The 16,504-nt window shown below is 50.0% G+C and overlaps 1 protein-coding gene across 6 annotated transcripts in view; it reads right to left on the bottom strand.

Moving 5' to 3' along the window:
- GLT1D1 (glycosyltransferase 1 domain containing 1) overlaps positions 1-16,504 on the bottom strand; it is a 187,684-nt gene that overhangs the window by 63,091 nt on the left and 108,089 nt on the right. For 4 of the 6 annotated variants that reach the window (XR_009209161.1, XR_009209162.1, XM_032168280.2 and 1 more), the window contains one exon: positions 14,325-14,423. Coding sequence is in view for 4 of the 6 variants with exons in the window: in XM_032168280.2 (XP_032024171.1) it covers positions 14,325-14,423 (99 nt within the window). In the remaining 2 variants the exon portion in view is untranslated. Of the gene's footprint in view, positions 1-699; positions 859-11,196; positions 12,062-14,324; positions 14,424-16,504 lie in introns of those variants that run through there. The other 2 variants (XM_058426051.1, XM_032168284.2) reach the window with 2 other exon arrangements.

Here is a 16,504-nt window from a genome sequence, read left to right on the forward strand (position 1 = left end):
TGAGCGGAGAGGGGCATGTGCTCCCTCCAGCCCAGGTCACACATACCTCCCATGGTGGACCCTGTCTTCTCTCTCCCCAGCAGCTACCTACACGTGGAGCTGGAGCCAGGCCACGGAAGGAGCCTGGGCTCTGAGTGACCGCATGGGCGGTGGTCACAGACCAAAACAACCAGCTCTGGCCTCCAGAAGAGCAAGAAATAATGTCTCCCAATGCTGCCCTCCTGAGGTGATGGGGTCCATTAGAGCAGCTGCCACTTCCTGTTGGCACCCTGGTCGTCTCATGGCTTTGCTCTGCATGCAGCCCAGTTCCGCTGCAGTCCAAGATCTCCAAGGGACAGCTTGCTTATTCAGACATGTGGTAGCAACACTTGAGAGGGAGCCTTGACGTGTGCGACAGAGATTCAGGGAAAACCACAGAGACCACGCTCCTGTATAAAGTGCAAACAATGGATTCTCCCGGCAAAACCAAAAGAAGGTTGAGCTCACTAATGCGGAACGATGAGGGCAGTGGCACACAGGAAGGGAGAGAGGAGGGGAGGGAGGGAGAGAGGAGGGGAGGGAGGGAGAGAGGAAGGGAGGGAGGAGGGGAGGAAGGGAAGAAGGAAGTCAGGAGGGAAGAAGGGAGAAAGGAAGGAAGGAGGGAGGGAGAAGAAATCAAAGAAAATGGGAGCAAAGAACAGATGAAGAAAAGGAGGGAGGAAGAAAGGAGGTAGATGAAGGAAGGAAGGAAAAAGGGAGGGAGGAAGGGAGGGCAGAAGAAAGACAATTTCTAAGCCAAAGGCACTTACATGGGATCTAAGCACCCAGGCAGGAGTAGGCGATCCTGTCGTTTTGCCGCTTGGCACTCAGCACCAGAACCTGTGATTGGCATGAAACTGTCAGAGACTACTTGCTAGGCATGGGGACAAAATCTGACAGGTGCCAATGATTGGGCGGGATGACTGCTGTCATCTGCGACTTTGAAAAGAAAAAGAAAAGAGAGCATTCAAAGTACAACTGTGTGGCGTGCTGCATCGCTCGCTATCAGATGAAAATAACAAAACATGCCCTCTGGGAGGGTTGCGCCTTGTACGCCGGGGCATAGTCATCCCTTCCAGTACTCACTGAGCACCCAGTCCACATCAGGGTCCCTGCGAGGGAGAGCTGATGAGTAAACATGCCTGACTGCTGCCCTCGGGAAGCTTCCAGGCTGGGGACTGGTGTTTATAGATGGCGAAGAGTGCAGTGTACACAGACACAGGTGCAAGGACAGAGGAAACCCAAGTGGGAACCCCAGTCACACTGGGTGGCCACGAAAAGTCCTTCCAAGGTGATTTCAACCAAGAAACAGTCGAGGAGGTGCCAGCCGTGGGCGCAGCTCAGTTAGAGACAGAGGGTGAGCAGAGCTCAGGTGCTGGACAGAGAAGCCTGGAATGAGGAGGGGGCAGCACGAGCTATGCAAGGCCTCAGAAGCCGGGCCAGCAGTGGCATTTTCTTCTAGGTGCAATGGGGAAGCCACCAGAGGGTCCTCAGCTGCAGTGGATAGAAGCGGACTTTCACTTGGTGCCTGTGGCTGCGGGGAGGGAGTGGGCGGGCTGGAAGGAGGAGGCTGCTAGGACAGCCCAGGCAAGACCCTGCAGCCCCTCGGTAGGGAGTGCAGTGGAGATGGGGTGCAGCTGCGTTTGCAGACAGAGCTCAGGAGAAGTGGGACAGACGGGAAGTGGGGCTCAGGGGAGAGGGCGCGGCGGGCTTGGGAGCCCAGGACCCAGGACGGTGTGCCCAGCCGCTTGTGCACGTACCTGCAACAGGCAGGGGCTGAGGCTCCAGGCACGCCTTCCCCTGCAGCGTTACCCCTAAGGCTGCAGCCCACGGGGGTCCTCCACAGACCCTGGCCTGGCTTCTACCAGTGCCAGCAAGTCGCCATCCTCTTCCTTCTGATTCCAGGATACCCCAGAAATGGCCTTCGGAGCTGATTCCTACAGCAGCGTTGTTTTGATGCGAGGCAAGCACCCCACTGACTGGGGACTGCATTTGTCATTGCTGACACAGATCACCAGGAGGCCTCCAGGAAGCGCACACAGGCAGAGGCAGGGGGAGGGGAGGGTCTCTCCATGCCTGGCCCCTCCCCTAATCACAGTCCCCTGCTGGAGACTGCGGGCTCACACTCCTGGCAGGTGCCCAGCAGGCTTTGCACAGCTACAGGTGCACCCGCGCGAGGGCCCAGGAGATGGTGGAGAGCCAAGTGTCAGGATGACGCAGAGATGCCTCCTCCTGTTCTCAGAGGTGGGGACTGAGCTCACGGCGGGAAGGAACCTCTTCTCTCTCTGCTTCTTCCCTCTCTGTATTTTCAGCGAATTCCAGACGCGATGCAAGCAGGATGCTCCCTGCTTGGTCAGGAGTGAGGCGGCCAGGAGGAGCCCCGAGTGCCTCCGCACCTTGGTGATGGCCCAGCCTCTGTGCCTGAGCAGTGAGCCCCACCTTGTGGCTCACCCGTGTCCTGGCCCTGCTCGCCACGCCGCAGCTCAGTGCACGCTCAGCTCGGTGCACACTCAGCTCGGTGCATACCTGCCCCAGGGGCTACTCAGTCAGCCAGGGGCTTCTCTTCCCGCCTCAGGCTGCATCCAGGGGCATCTACACCCAGGGTGGGGCTCAGAAATCGTCCCTTCTCCCCAAGAATACAGACAGAATCAGGGTGAGAAGAACCACTTTACAAAATGGTTAGGTGTAAAACAGGAGAGGAGGGGAGGGAGGGAGAGAGAGAGAGTGAGAGAGAGCTAGAGACTGAGATACAGGTAGAAACAGAGACAGAGGAAGAGACAATGAGAGGGAGGAAGGCTACAGAAACAGACAGAGACACAGACAGAGAGGAGGAGGAGGGCTATAGAGACTGAGACAGAGTGACCATGAGAGACAGAAAAAGACAGAGGGAGAGAGGAGCTACAGAGACAGACAAGGAGATGATGAGACAGAGGGAGAGGGAGAGAAAAAGGGGGGCACAGCAGGAAAGAAGAGGCAGAGTGAGGAGGAGCTGCCAGGGCAGCAGCAGGGAAGGGGGACAGCAGGGCCATTTGTGCTTCCGGCCCTGCCTGAGCTCAGGCTTTGCAGTCAGACCCAGTTCTCACCCAGCTCCTCACCCCACCCAAGTGGCCAGATGCAAGGGACCCACCCTCTCTAGCTCACTGGAGAATCTGTGTCCCTAACAACACACCAACCCAGGCACCCAATCACAGCCCGCAGGCAGGCTGTCCCTCTGCTGCTCGGGCGAGGTTTACATCTGTTGTCCTAGTATTATTATTATTATTGAGACGATGTCTCGCACTGTCACCCAGGCGGGAGTGCAGTGGCATGATCTCGGCTCACTGCAACCTCCACCCTCCGGGTTCAAGTGATTCTTATGCCTTAGCCTCCTGAGTAGCTAGGATTATAGGTGCCTGCGACCCTGCTCAGCTAATTTTTTGTATTTTTAGTGGAGACGGGGTTTTGTCATGTTGGCCTCGAACTCCTGACCTCAAGTGATCCACCCAGCCTCTCAAAGTGCTGGGATGACAGGCGTGAGCCACTGTGCCCAGCCTGGTGTGCTTGTATTATTATTCTGCTCTCAAATGCTTCCCAGAATCGCACAATAAGCAACCAGGTCACACTACTTCCAAATCCATGTAAGTGGCCGGGCGCAGTAGCTCACGCCTGTAATCCCAGCACTTTGAGAGGCCAAAGCAGGCAGATCACAAGGTCAGGAGATCGAGACCATCCTGGTTAACACAGTGAAACCCCGTCTCTACTAAGAATACAAAAAAGTTAGCTGGGCGTGGTGGCGGGCTCCTGTAGTCCCAGATGCTGGGGAGGCTGAGGCAGGAGAATGGCGTGAACCAGGGAGGTGGAGCTTGCAGTGAGCTGAGTTTGCACCACTGCACTCCAGCCTGGGCGACTGAGCAAGACTCTGTCTCAAAAAAACAAAAAAACAAAAAAAACCAAATCCACATAAGTTTTGCATTAACCTCCAATTTCGTTCACACATGCTTTGTCCGGCGTTTCCTCTCGGCTTAACTGGAACTCCAATCAACGCAGCAGGGTCTGCAGCTCGGATTTCATGCTGAGGACCTACTGTGTGCTGCGCACTGGCTGGTGCTTACACATCCTGGATGCGTTTAACTTCCAAGAATTATAGATGTTATGTTAAAACATTTTTAAAAAATAAGAGAGAAGTAATACTTTACATAACGTTGGCCAGTGGCCTCCCCAAATCCATAAGTAGAACATAACTCGAAGTGAGAGTGAGACAGGAATTTCTCCCTGGGTTCTCAGTGCTCTGCACCAGGTGGGAATCCTGCTGTGGGCTGATCCCGGCACTTAAACATAAGTGCTTTCCATATTCCACGGCTTCCCCTAGTGCGCAGCGCTGCAAGCCGTGAACGCAGTTGAGTATTTGCAGTTTTTTTTCCAGGGGAAGGGAGAGGCAATAGTGCATGCATCCTCCCTCAGCTATTCCCCAAAGAGAGGTCATGATCTCCACTCTCCCGAAGAAGCATCGAGCAGAGGACAGGAGGGGCGTCCAGGATCACTCAGCTGCCAAGAGCAAAACTTGAGATCTCAGCGCAGCCCTGCCTGAACGAAAGTTTGGAGGCTGACGTTTTCTACCGGGCCTCACATTTCCCAAACATTAAACCATTGACTGACTATTAAAGCCATTAGCGTCTGAAGAAAAGTAAGCTATCTTTAGTGAAAATGCAAGTCACATAGAACACTACGGCCAGAGCCCAGCCCAGAATACCCACTGGATAAATGCCAGCTCTGGTCAATGTCATTATTCCAGAACTTACGTTTTTCTATAGCTGTGCACCATACATACAGAACCTCCAAGCAAAATAGGTTTGAGCTACACTTTAAAAGTCTGACCCTGGGACAGTGTATAGATTCACAGTTTCTATTAAATGTCAAATGGATTTTAATTTTGAAGCTATAAAACAGAGCAATAAAATACCTAGGAAAATAGCTCAACCCTTTTCTACTTCTTAAAAGGAGAAATAACAGGATTGTGGTGGTAATGAAACAATCAATCTTTGGTAGGTTTGGAAAGCTCTGCTTAAATAGAAAGTTTTCCAGGAGTGAGGTATATAGAAATAGAGATTATTCTGTTCCTACCAGGGCTGAATATGTTTAATCGTCATTTAAAAAAAAAATAATAAATGGTTTTTTATTCAGTTCAGTAGGCTGTCCTCACAAGCTCCCTAAAGCAAACTTCCCTCCAGATGCTCATCATCTTTGTGCCAACAGCTGCCACCCCCACCCTGGGACCCTGTGCTCACCATTCACCTGTCAACACACATTTAGTGCCACGTGCTGCCCAAGTGCTGGGGCTGCGTGCGGAAGAGCATGAAACCCCCCAGATGAGGCCTCACTTCCCCATTTTACAGTTGGAGAAACTGCTCTCCTGGATCTAACAGTCTGAGGGGTTGGGGAGGAGGGTGTGGGGGGCAAGCAGTGTAGCACCGTGACACACGCCAGGAAGGAAATAAGATAGGGAAGGGTGGTGAAAAGAGGCTGGGGACTCAAGTTACCTGTGAGGGAGGAGCAGAGATGCCCACGTGGCCGCAGAGCACCAAAGGCAGAGTGGTAGGCAGTGGTTAGCACAGGGACAGCTTGGTGGCCATCAGAAAAAGTTTGGACTCTCTTCCAAGTGTAGCCGGCCACCCCTGGGGCATTTCAGGCAGGGATGCTGGCTGGTATGCACGCCCTCTCAGCTCAGCCCTGGCTCCCAGGAGCACTCTGCTGTCTCCTTCTCTCCAATTGCACCAGGGACTCGTGCTCCCAGCCGCTCATTGAATACACAAAGATGCAGCGGTTGGAGGGGGAAAGAGAAACAAGGTTTTCTCCAGTAAGACCCTATGAATCCCCCTGAATGATCTTCCATCATCTCAATGTGATGCATTAATTACCTGAAACAGTCCTCTTTCTGGAGGTCCCATCTCGGCCACTGTGAACACATTCTTTCCTCCTCTGCAGCCAGCTGAATTGGCATCACTGGAAACTCTTCCCTTGCCTTCTTCCTGGAGCTAGTTCTCTTTTTCTTTATTTTTGAGACAGGGTCTTGCTGTTACCCAGGCTGGAGTGCAGTGGCAAGATCTCAGCTCACGGCAACTTCCATCACCCAGGCTAAAGCGATCCTCCTACCTCAGCCTCCCAGTAGCTGGGACTACAGGCACGAGCCACCAAATCTGGCTAATTTTTTTTCTTTTTCTTTTTAAGCAGAGACAGGACTTTGCCATGTTGCCCAGGCTGGTCTTGAACTCCTGAGATCAAGCAATCTGCTTGCCTTAGCCTCCCAAAGTGCTAGGATTACAGGTGTGAGCCACCATGCCCAGTCTCTGGGACTAGTTTTCTATTGCTGCATAACAAATAGCCACAGACTTGGGACTTAGAATGACACCCATGTATTATCTCACGGTTTCTGCAAGTCAAAGTCCAGGCACAGACATAGCAGAGCTGACTTTTCAGCTCAGCATCCCACAAGCCTGAGATCAAAGTTTGGGCTGGGCTGGGCTGGGCTCCTGTCTGGAGCTTCGGGTCTTCCCCGAACCTCACACAGTTGTTGGCAGAATTCAGTTTCTGTGGGTGTAGGACCCAGACCATCTTTCTCCCACTGGCTGTCAACCAGGGGTCGCCCCCAGCTCCTAGAGGCTGCCCAAAGTTCCTTGCCATGTGGATCCCTCCACAGGTCCCAGTCTCTCTGAATTCTTCTGTCCTTGACCTCTAGATCTAAATTTAAAGGGCTCTGATGATGTCAGGCCCACACAGTTCATATCTTTGATTAACTCAAAGTCAACTGATTAGTTACCTTAATCACATCTGCAAAATCCCTCTTGCCACGTAACCTACCATAACAGCCGAACACCAGGAGGCAGAGGCCACAGGGCATCTCAGAACTCTGCTCACCACACTCCCCTATGTCTCATGCTCTTTACATCTGAGTTCCCTTTCATTTAGGCCATTCCTTCCCTCACACCTTCCATACTGCACTACGCCTAACTCTTCCAATGCATTGCACACTTTCATGCCCCTAAACTTTCGCCCAGGTGATTCCCTCTACTGTGAATGCCTTTCCCTGCCTGGGGAATCTCGTCCTTTGAGGTCCAGCTCAACGTCTCTTCCTTCGTTAAACCTCATCCTGCCCAGGTAAACCCGCAGGCTTCTCGCCACTGGTCCTTAGCAATCTCTTCACACTAATAACACAACATGCCAGGGTGACGAGGCTCCAGGTGTGGCTCTGACACTTACAACCTAGTTAACCGGGCTTCTCCATGCCTGTTTCCCCACTGGTCCCACGGTGATTATGAAGGTGTTGACGCCACGGCATTGTTGTGAGAGTTCGTGGAGTCCATCCATGTAAAGCAGCAGGAACGTGTCCATCACAGGGTGAACATTTGACAAGGGGTCATATTGTGGGGTGAATGTTTGTGTCTCCTCAAATTCATACGCTGAACTGCTCACCCCCAAGGGGATGGCAGGAGGTGAGGTCTTTGGGAGGTGATTGGGTCAGGAGGATGGAAAGATTGGTGTCTGTGTTGTTTTGAGACAGGGTCTCACTCTGTCACCCAGGCTGGAGCGCAGCCACGCCATCATGGCTCCCCTGCAGCCTCTAGCTCTCAGGCTCAAATGATCCTCCCATCTCAGCCTCTCGAGTATCTGGGACTACAGGCGTCTGCCAGCACCCCCAGATAATATTTTACTTTTTTTATAGGGACAGGGTTTCTCCATGTTGGCCAGGCTGGCCCTGAACTCCTGGGCTTAAGCAATCTGGCCTCCCAAAGTGCTGGGATTATAGTCATGAGCCAGCGCAACTGGCCGAGATTAGGGTCCTTATAAAAGGGACCCCAGAGAGCTGTCTCAGCCCTTCTACCATGAGGACACAGGAAGAAAAGAGCTGTCTATCAGGTGCCCATCTTGGACTTGCAGCCTCCAGGACTGTGAGAGAGAAATGTGTGTTGCTTAAGCCCCCAGTCTATGGTATTCTGTTACCGCATCCGGAACAGACTAAGACAGGTGTTGCTCAGGATGGGCCGCTGATGCAGAGGGCATGCTACCTGCTGCCGTGTTCTGCCATCTGCGCACCACCCACAGCCAACTGTGCATTCCTGAGGGCCTTTCACCCTTTCTGTTTCATTCCTTCACCTTCAGGACTTGGCTCAGTGCCGGGCACATAGTAAGAACTCCATAAAAGCTCTCTGCCTAACATGCCTGTGCGTGATAGGAGTCAGCACACATTAATTTTCGTGTAGAGAGAGAAAAAAACATCGTTTTGTTTTTGTTTTGAGACGGAGTCTCACTCTCGCCCAGGCTGGAGTGTAATGGCGTAATCTCGGCTCACTGCAACCTCCACTTCCCGGGTTTAAGCAATTCTCCTGCCTCAGCCTCCCACGTAGCTGGGATTATAGGCGCCCATCACTATGCTTGGCTAATTTTTGTGTTTTCGTAGAGACGGGGTTTCACCATGTCACTCAGGATGGTCTTGAACTCCTGACCTCAAGTGATCCACCCGCCTCAGCCTCCCAAAGTGCTGAGATTACAGGTGTGAGCCACTGCACCCAGCCTCCCACTGTTGTTTTATCACATCAAGTCCTTCCTATTTTCTGGCCCATACGACCCTGGAATCAACCCCACTCCACTCCCGAACCCACTGCAGGCCCTCCTGGGACAGCTGACACCGATTCTGTCTGGAGTGAGGAGGACACTGATGGCCAGAGGCAGCCTGGACCCTGGGACCAGACGTCACCTTTGATGTGTCCTCCTCAGGTAACCCACTGTCGTCAGTGTGCACAGTGTGCTCCGGCTGAGTTACAGTTCTCATCTGTCAGCGGAAAGGGGTATCCCTGATCCAGAGCAGAGGTTACAGGCTGGCAGCAAATCTCCCCACGAATGTGTAAGTAGGTCCCCATCATGTTTAAAAGAATCATTTTGGCTGGGCGCGGTGGCTCACGCCTGTAATCCCAGCACTTTGGGAGGCCAAGGCGGGCAGATCACAAGATCAGGAGTTCAAGACCAGCCTGGCCAATATGGTGAAACTCCGTCTCTACTAAAAATACAAAACTTAGAGGGCATGGTGGCGCACACCTGTAGTCTCAGCTACTCGGCAGGCTGAGACAGAATAATCACTTGAACCCAGGAGGCAGAGGTTGCAGCGAGCCGAGATCACATCACTGCACTCCAGCCTGGGCGACAGAGAGAGACTCCATCTCAAAAAAAAAAAAAAAAAAAAAGGAATCATTTTAGAATCTGAGTTGTCTACATTTATAAATCAGTAATACCCACATAAGAATCGACTTTCAGCCACTCTTCAACAGCAGCAAGGGCTGTACATCTGACCCCGAGGTCCCTAGGGTTGCACCTGACTGGGCCACCTCACCCCCTGCATACCTGGGTGTCCTCCAGACACCTGAGCTTGAACCTCCTGCCCAGCACAGGCCACACTGTGTTCGACTCCCTCCACTCATTCCTTGCCCACACCTGTTTGCTGGGAAGTCTTCCCCTAAAGACCTCATTGCTGCTGCCCAGGCTAATCGATGCACTGCTATAGCCATTGCTGATGTCTTAGTCCTGTCCCTTCTTAGACGAGATGTGAATATCATTCAAAGGCTCTGGATATTGTGTCTAGACCCAGAGCTAGCCCTGCAGGTCTGCAACAGACAGCTAGGAGAACAATTGACTGCCCCAATCCCACTATACACTGCAGCTCACTCCACCCTTGAAGGCATGACGTGTGCAACCCCTCACTGGAGCACATACGCAGGGCCGCCGTAGGACACAAGTGCCAGGAGGCCGAGAGGGACAGGGGCACACACACCGGGCCGCCGTAGGACACAAGTGGCGGGAGATGGAGGGGGACAGGGGCACAGACATGGGGCTGCCATAGGACACAAGTGCTGGGAAGGGCGGAGGGGGACAGGGGCACACACATGAGGCCACCGTAGGACACAAGTGTCAGGAAGGGAGAGGGGGACAGAGTCCGGGTTACCAGAAAAACTGCCTGACCCACAGAGTGTGTGTTATGGTTTTGAAAAAAAAGGTCACATTTCTGTTCCTTTTGTTGGTTTAGTTTTTATGACGGCTAATTTTATGTGTCAGTGTGCCTGGGCTAAGGGATGTCCAGATAGCTGGTGACGCCTTATTTCTGGGTGGGTCTGTGAGGCTGTTTCCGGAAGAGATTAGCATTTGAATCTGTGAACGGAAGAGGGAAGATGCACCCTCAGCAATGTGGGCCGGCACCATCCAATCCGAATAGAACAAAAAGGGGAATCTTCCTGCTTCTTGAGCTGGGACATCCATCTTCTGCACAGAGACATCTAAGCTCCTGAGTCTCAGCCTTTCAGACCCCAGGAATGTGCGATATTCATCTTTCTTTGCCTGCCTTATTTCACCTAATATAACGACCTCCAGTTCCAACCATGTTGCCATAAATGACGTGACTCCTTTTTATGGCTAAATAGTACTCTACTGGGCATATATACCACATTTTCCTCATGCATTCATTTGTTGATGGACACTTAGGTTGATTCCATACCTTGGTGACTGTGAACGGCGCTTTGATAAACATGGGGGTGCAGGTGTCTCTTCCATAGGCTGACCTCCTTTCTTTTGGATTCACACCCCTGATTCTTGGGCTTTTAGCCTCGGACTGAATTGCACCACTGGCTTTCCTGCATCTCCAGCTTGCAGACAACAGATGATGGAACTTCCTGGCTTCCATAATCATATCAGCCAATTGCTATAATCTCCTCACATATTTATATCTATCTCCTACCGGTTCTGTTTCTCTGGGGAACCCTGACTAATACTGTTTTATTAAAGATTCACAAAATGAAAAGAATAGGGAATGCCCTTTAACAGTCATCCACGTCCTTTACTGTATATAAAATCCGTTTTCTGTTTTGAAAAATAGGTAGCTGGGGTATTAAACATACAATCTAATGTGTTGAACTTCATCTTTTTATATCAGGTTTCTTTACATTCTCAATTAGAAAATAAAAGTGAATGCACAACTACTAACTGCACATTTAGCATTGATTTGAATAGCATACATGGTAATATATACACCACATACATACATAACTAAGGCTGACGCTCTGACATGGACATTCCTTCTTAAAAAATGGAATGCTGGTTCCAACGCAGATTGAAATACATATTTATTTATTCATTTATTTATTTATTTATTTTTGAGACACCCAGCTCTGTCATCAGGCTGGAGTGCACTGGAGCAATCTCGGCACAATCTTGGCTCACTGCTCTCTCCACCTCCTAGTTCAAGCGATTGTCCTGCCTCAGCCTCCCGAGTAGCCAGGATTACATGCACCTGCCACCACACCTGGCTAATTTTCATATTTTTAGTAGAGACAGGGTTTTGCATGTTTGCCAGGCTTGTCTCCAACTCCTAACCTCTGGCGATCCACCCACCTCAGCTTCCCAAAGTACTGGGATTACAGGCGTGAGCCACTGTGCCCAGCCTCCTATTTAAAATTAATCTTGCCAACGTTGGCAACCCACTAGTGGTTCCTTTCATCTGAGTTTCTTAGTCAAGATTCATAGAACCATAGTCCCTGACTTATTTAAAATGCATATTGTTGTTAAAGCAACAGCTCCTACCCCGCGCTAGGTAAAAGAAAAACAAACCAAACCAAACCAAACCAGGTGTGACATCCACGTCTAGCATACTCTTTCAACCTGTATTAAGAATCGCAGCCTCCCCCAGCATAAAACCAGAAGAGTTCTATTTTTTTTCACATCCTTTGTGAAATGAACATGAAAGTGCTGGAATCAAAATAAGTCTGCAACTAGACTCCATGAATGCTGCAGAGTTGTGTCTGATGGCTCACAGGAAGCCGGTAACTTGAAGAAATGACCTGAATACATCGGAGGCATGATAGTGATTTGCAAACATTAAAAGGAATATCTTACAAGAGGCTGTATGAAATTGGAAGAGGCAAACTGCTTTCATTCTTCTGTTCAGCCTAATAGATCCACTTATACGGGATTGCTATTCAGACGTTCACTGATAAAGTTGGAGTGCTTTCTTTGGTCCTCTGAAATTGAGCTATAAAGTAAACAGACGTTGCCTTTTGGGAGATAGAAAAAAAAAAAATCCAGAACACTTTGCCAGAGTGGATGTTAACATTCGCTGACCTGAAGCTTGGCTGGTATTGATTTTGAGAGATATAAAATATGGTAAAAAGCAATGAGCTTTTGTTTGGAGAATCAACAAGTAACTACTGAAAACTTTTCCTATCCTGATATTATTTAGGCTTTTAGGTATTACTAGCAAAAGAGAAGCCTTTAGTGCTACCTACGCCTTTTGTAGATGATAACAGATAAACTCCTGGGTCCCAACTTTGCTATTTCCCTCCGCTTCCCGGGATGGTCACTGCATTCATTCATGACCTGCTGATACCTCACGACTTACGATCTCCACCCCCACCGCCCTGCCGCCCCGCCACCTCCCCACCCCGCTACCGCCCCCCCACCCCACCGCCACCCCCTCACAACACCACCCCTCCACCCCCCCCCCCCCCCACCCCCCCGCCCCCCCACCATCCCCCACCCCCGCCACCCCGTGAAGTTGGCTTTCATCTTTTTTGTGCTGGAATTTGTTTACGACTCTACGAGAAACCGGCAGTGAAAAGCATGACACATCATCACACTACAGAAAGGGAAAGTTGAACTTGAATTAAACATCTGCTGTAGGAAATCTTAAAAACTGAATATTCAAGTATTTGAGTTTTTAGTTTTTAAGCCTAACTTTCTGGATTTCGGAATATCATATGTGCTTTAATAAAGATGGTTAGGAGTAGAACCTAATATTTTTTTAAGCAGCTAATTTTTGCTGAATGTGGTGCTCATGCCTGTAATCCCAGTACTTCAGGAGGCCAAGCAGGTGGATCGCTTGAGGCCAGGAGTTCGAGACCAGCCTGGGCAAAAAGGCGAGATCCTATCTCCACAAAAAAATAAACAAAATTAGCCAGGCGTGGTGGCACATGGCTGTAGTCCCAGCTACTTAGGAGGCTGAGGTGGGAGGATCTCTTGAGCCCAGGAGGTCAAGGCTGTAGTATGCCATGATCACACCACTGCACTGCAGCCTGGGCTACCCAGTGAGACCCTGTCTCAAAAAAAGAAAAAAAAAAAAAAGATTTTTATTTACTACTGCCTAACAAGAGGCATATGCAGTGACAACGCCTTCCTTTTTTTTTTTTTTTTTTTGAGACAGAGTCTCACTCTGTTGCCCAGACACAGTGCAGTGGTGCGATCTTGGTTCACTGTAACCTCCATCTCCGGGGTTCAAGTGATTATCCTGCCTCGGCCTCCCGAGTAGCTGGAATTACAGACATGCACCATGTCAAGCTTTTTTTTTTTTTTTTTTGTCTTTTTAGTAGAGACGAGGTTTCACCATGTTGCCCAGGCTGGTCTCAAACGCCTGACCTCAAATGATCCTCCCACCTCAGCCTCCCAAAGTGCTGGAATTACAGGCGTGAGCCACTGGACCACTGCACCCAGCCAACACCTTCCCTTTTGATAATATCGGTGTTTACTGAGCTCTGAGCATGTGTCATGTGCACCTCTAAGCTCTGCCATCAACTCATTCAGTGCATGTCACGACTCTAAGAGGCAAGTATTACGATAAGCTCCACTTATCCGGAAGAGAAAATGGGGCTTGGAGACTCAGCCAGGGTCACTCTCTGCAGGAGGCACTCAGGGTGTCGGATGCAGGCAAACCCTGGCCGGTGAACCCCCAGAACCGTCTGTGGACCCCCACACTGGGCAACACCTTTCCATGCTCCTGGGAGGTGATGGAACACATGTGTGCCCCAGAAGTCACCAGATAACCAGCTGGACCGATGGACAGGTACGTGGCCCTTTCTTCTATTTCCCGACGTTCACACGTGTTTCTGTATTTACACAAGAACCCTGCATACTTTGTGCATTTGTTTCAAGGAATGAAAAGTGGTCACATAGGTGCTCATCCTCTGAAAGCCAGCAGATGTTCCATAAATACAAGGTTGTATCTGAGAGTTTGCATTTTAGAAATCAGAAATCCGAACATCTCAGAGGTGATTATCTTTCCCAGCCCCGTAGAGCAACTTGGCAACAAAATCAGGAACGGAACTCAATGCTCCTGTTCCCTAGGCTTCTGCTAGTGGCACACCCAGGCAGCTGCCCGGGTGATAACAGAAGACGGCATGCTCTCTGCAGGGCTCCAGCTAGGACAGGAATGCTGAGCGCTAACAGAAAGAGTCTCTCCATTAAACACAGAGGAAAACTATTCAGACAAGGTGAGTGAATGGAGGGAAAGAACTTTTCTTTACCTGGGGATTGGAAAACAGCAGTCCTGTGACTTCATGCTTCACCACGGCAGCATTCCCGGGGATGTTTCTAGCCAACACCGGAACTTCTAAATCCATCGCCTGGAGGAGACAGGAGAAAAGGGGGCAGAAGGCAGTCATTTCAAGAACCTCTGCAGCAAGGTGAGCCAGGGTGGGGCAGAAGAACTTCTTGGGTTAACTGGACCTCTGGCATCTCACAAAAAATACGCCTTGCCAAAATGATATCCCAATCTCAACAGCACGTTTTCAAAATACATCTGAGTTTTACTACTAAGTTTGGAAGCTCTGAAACACTATATACCGTAATCGTTTGTCTGACATAATCATTGCAGTGTCACAAAGAACCCCCTCTCTCCGAATGCTCATTTGACACCTCTTCACCGACCACATGGAGTATGCATTTTTAATTATCATCCTCACTTTTCCTGAGGAGCCACTTCCTTCCAGCACAGGCAAGGGAGTGTGAATGCCACCGAAACCAAACTCAGCTCTGTGGCATGCAGACAAAGGTAAAAGGAAAATGATTTATCACTCCAATTATTCACGAAGCCAACTTTCCACTTCCGAAGGTCTGGAGATACGTGCCTGATACCCCACAGCCTGGCAGCAACTAGCAGCGGTGCCACAAGAAGATGACCTGACAGCACGGTGTGCAGCCCTGGCCTCGCCTGCCCGGAATGGAGGCATTTTGCGGGTTCTCTTTCTACAGTGTTCTAAGTTCAGTGATGTCAGGTTGAAAGGACACAGAAGCCAACTTCAAGGGGATCCCACTGACCACAGCGGGACAATTTTGCAACTTCAAGAAGAATAATGATTGTAACAGATGGTAACACACTAAATTTCAAAAATACCTGATTCCCTAGTCATGAGAGGGAAATGAAAGGAAAGAGGAGGAGGAGGAGGAGGAAAGGTAGGAGGAAGAACAGGGAAAGCTCATCTCTGCAGAAGAATCTGCATGTATAATAAGTGTCGATAGAAGAGCAGAATTAGAAAGTCGTCACTTTGTAACTCCCAGTGTAATAAGTGACGCAGGTGAGGATCGGGGATGAACAGTGGATCCTAGTGGATCCTGATCAAATCCCTCCAGTAAAAGGTCACCGGGAAACGGGATACACATGGTCTCTGACTAATAATGATTCGACTTAGGATGTTTTGACTTCACGGTGCTGCAAAAGAAATACCTGTTCCGTAAAAACTATATTTCAGCAACAATATAACCACTCTGTTTCTCACTTTCAGTACAGTATCCAATAATATCTTCCAGGAGATATTCAACACTTTATTATCAAATAGGTTCGTGTTAGATCATTTTGCCCAACTGTAGGCAAAGCAAGTCTTTTGAGCATATTCAAGGTCAGCTGGGCTGAGCTACGATACTTGGTGAGTTAGGGGTATTTAACACATTTTTAACTCACAGTATTTTCTTTCCTTTTTTTTTTGAGACGGAGTCTCGCTCTGTCACCCAGGCCGGAGTGCAGTGGCGCAATCTCGGCTCACTGCAAGCTCCGCCTCTCGGGTTCACACCATTCTCCTGCCTCAGCCTCCCAAGTAGCTGGGACTACAGGTGCCCGCCACTACGCCCAGCTAATTTTTTGTACTTTTAGTAAAGACGGGGTTTCACTGTGTTAGCCAAGTCACAGTATTTTCAACTTGTGATGGGTTTATTGGGATGCAGCCCCATTATAAGTCGAGGAGCATCTGTGTCCCCAAATCCCAAAGCACCACTCCACAGAAGACTTATCAATCGCAGAGGAGAGGTGAGGGACAGGTGAGCCTTCACAGTGGAGCCATCTGTCACCAACAGCCAGAAGAGCTGACCGGATGCGTCTCCCGTTTGACGTGGTGGGAAGTACACATCACCTGCGTGGAGTCCCAGCTGGAAGCGGGATGTAAATCCAACCCCGAGGAACGGGTCAGCCAAATCTATCGGTATGTTCTCAAGGACAAGTGACCAGGACCCTTCAGAGGGTTCAATGTCATGAAGAGCTATGGGGAGCTGGGTTGCGAGACACTAAAGGGACACAAAGCCAAATGCAATGCATGAATGGTGTGTGGAGCCTGCCTGAAAAAAAAAAATACAACATTGAGGGAATTACGTGTGGAGTGCACATCCAGTGACGTAATTTAACTAACACCGAACTTTCTCAGGCACGCTCATGTCT

Source organism: Hylobates moloch, unplaced genomic scaffold (assembly GCF_009828535.3).
Source record: "Hylobates moloch isolate HMO894 unplaced genomic scaffold, HMol_V3 SCAFFOLD_12, whole genome shotgun sequence".
NCBI lineage: Eukaryota > Metazoa > Chordata > Mammalia > Primates > Hylobatidae > Hylobates > Hylobates moloch.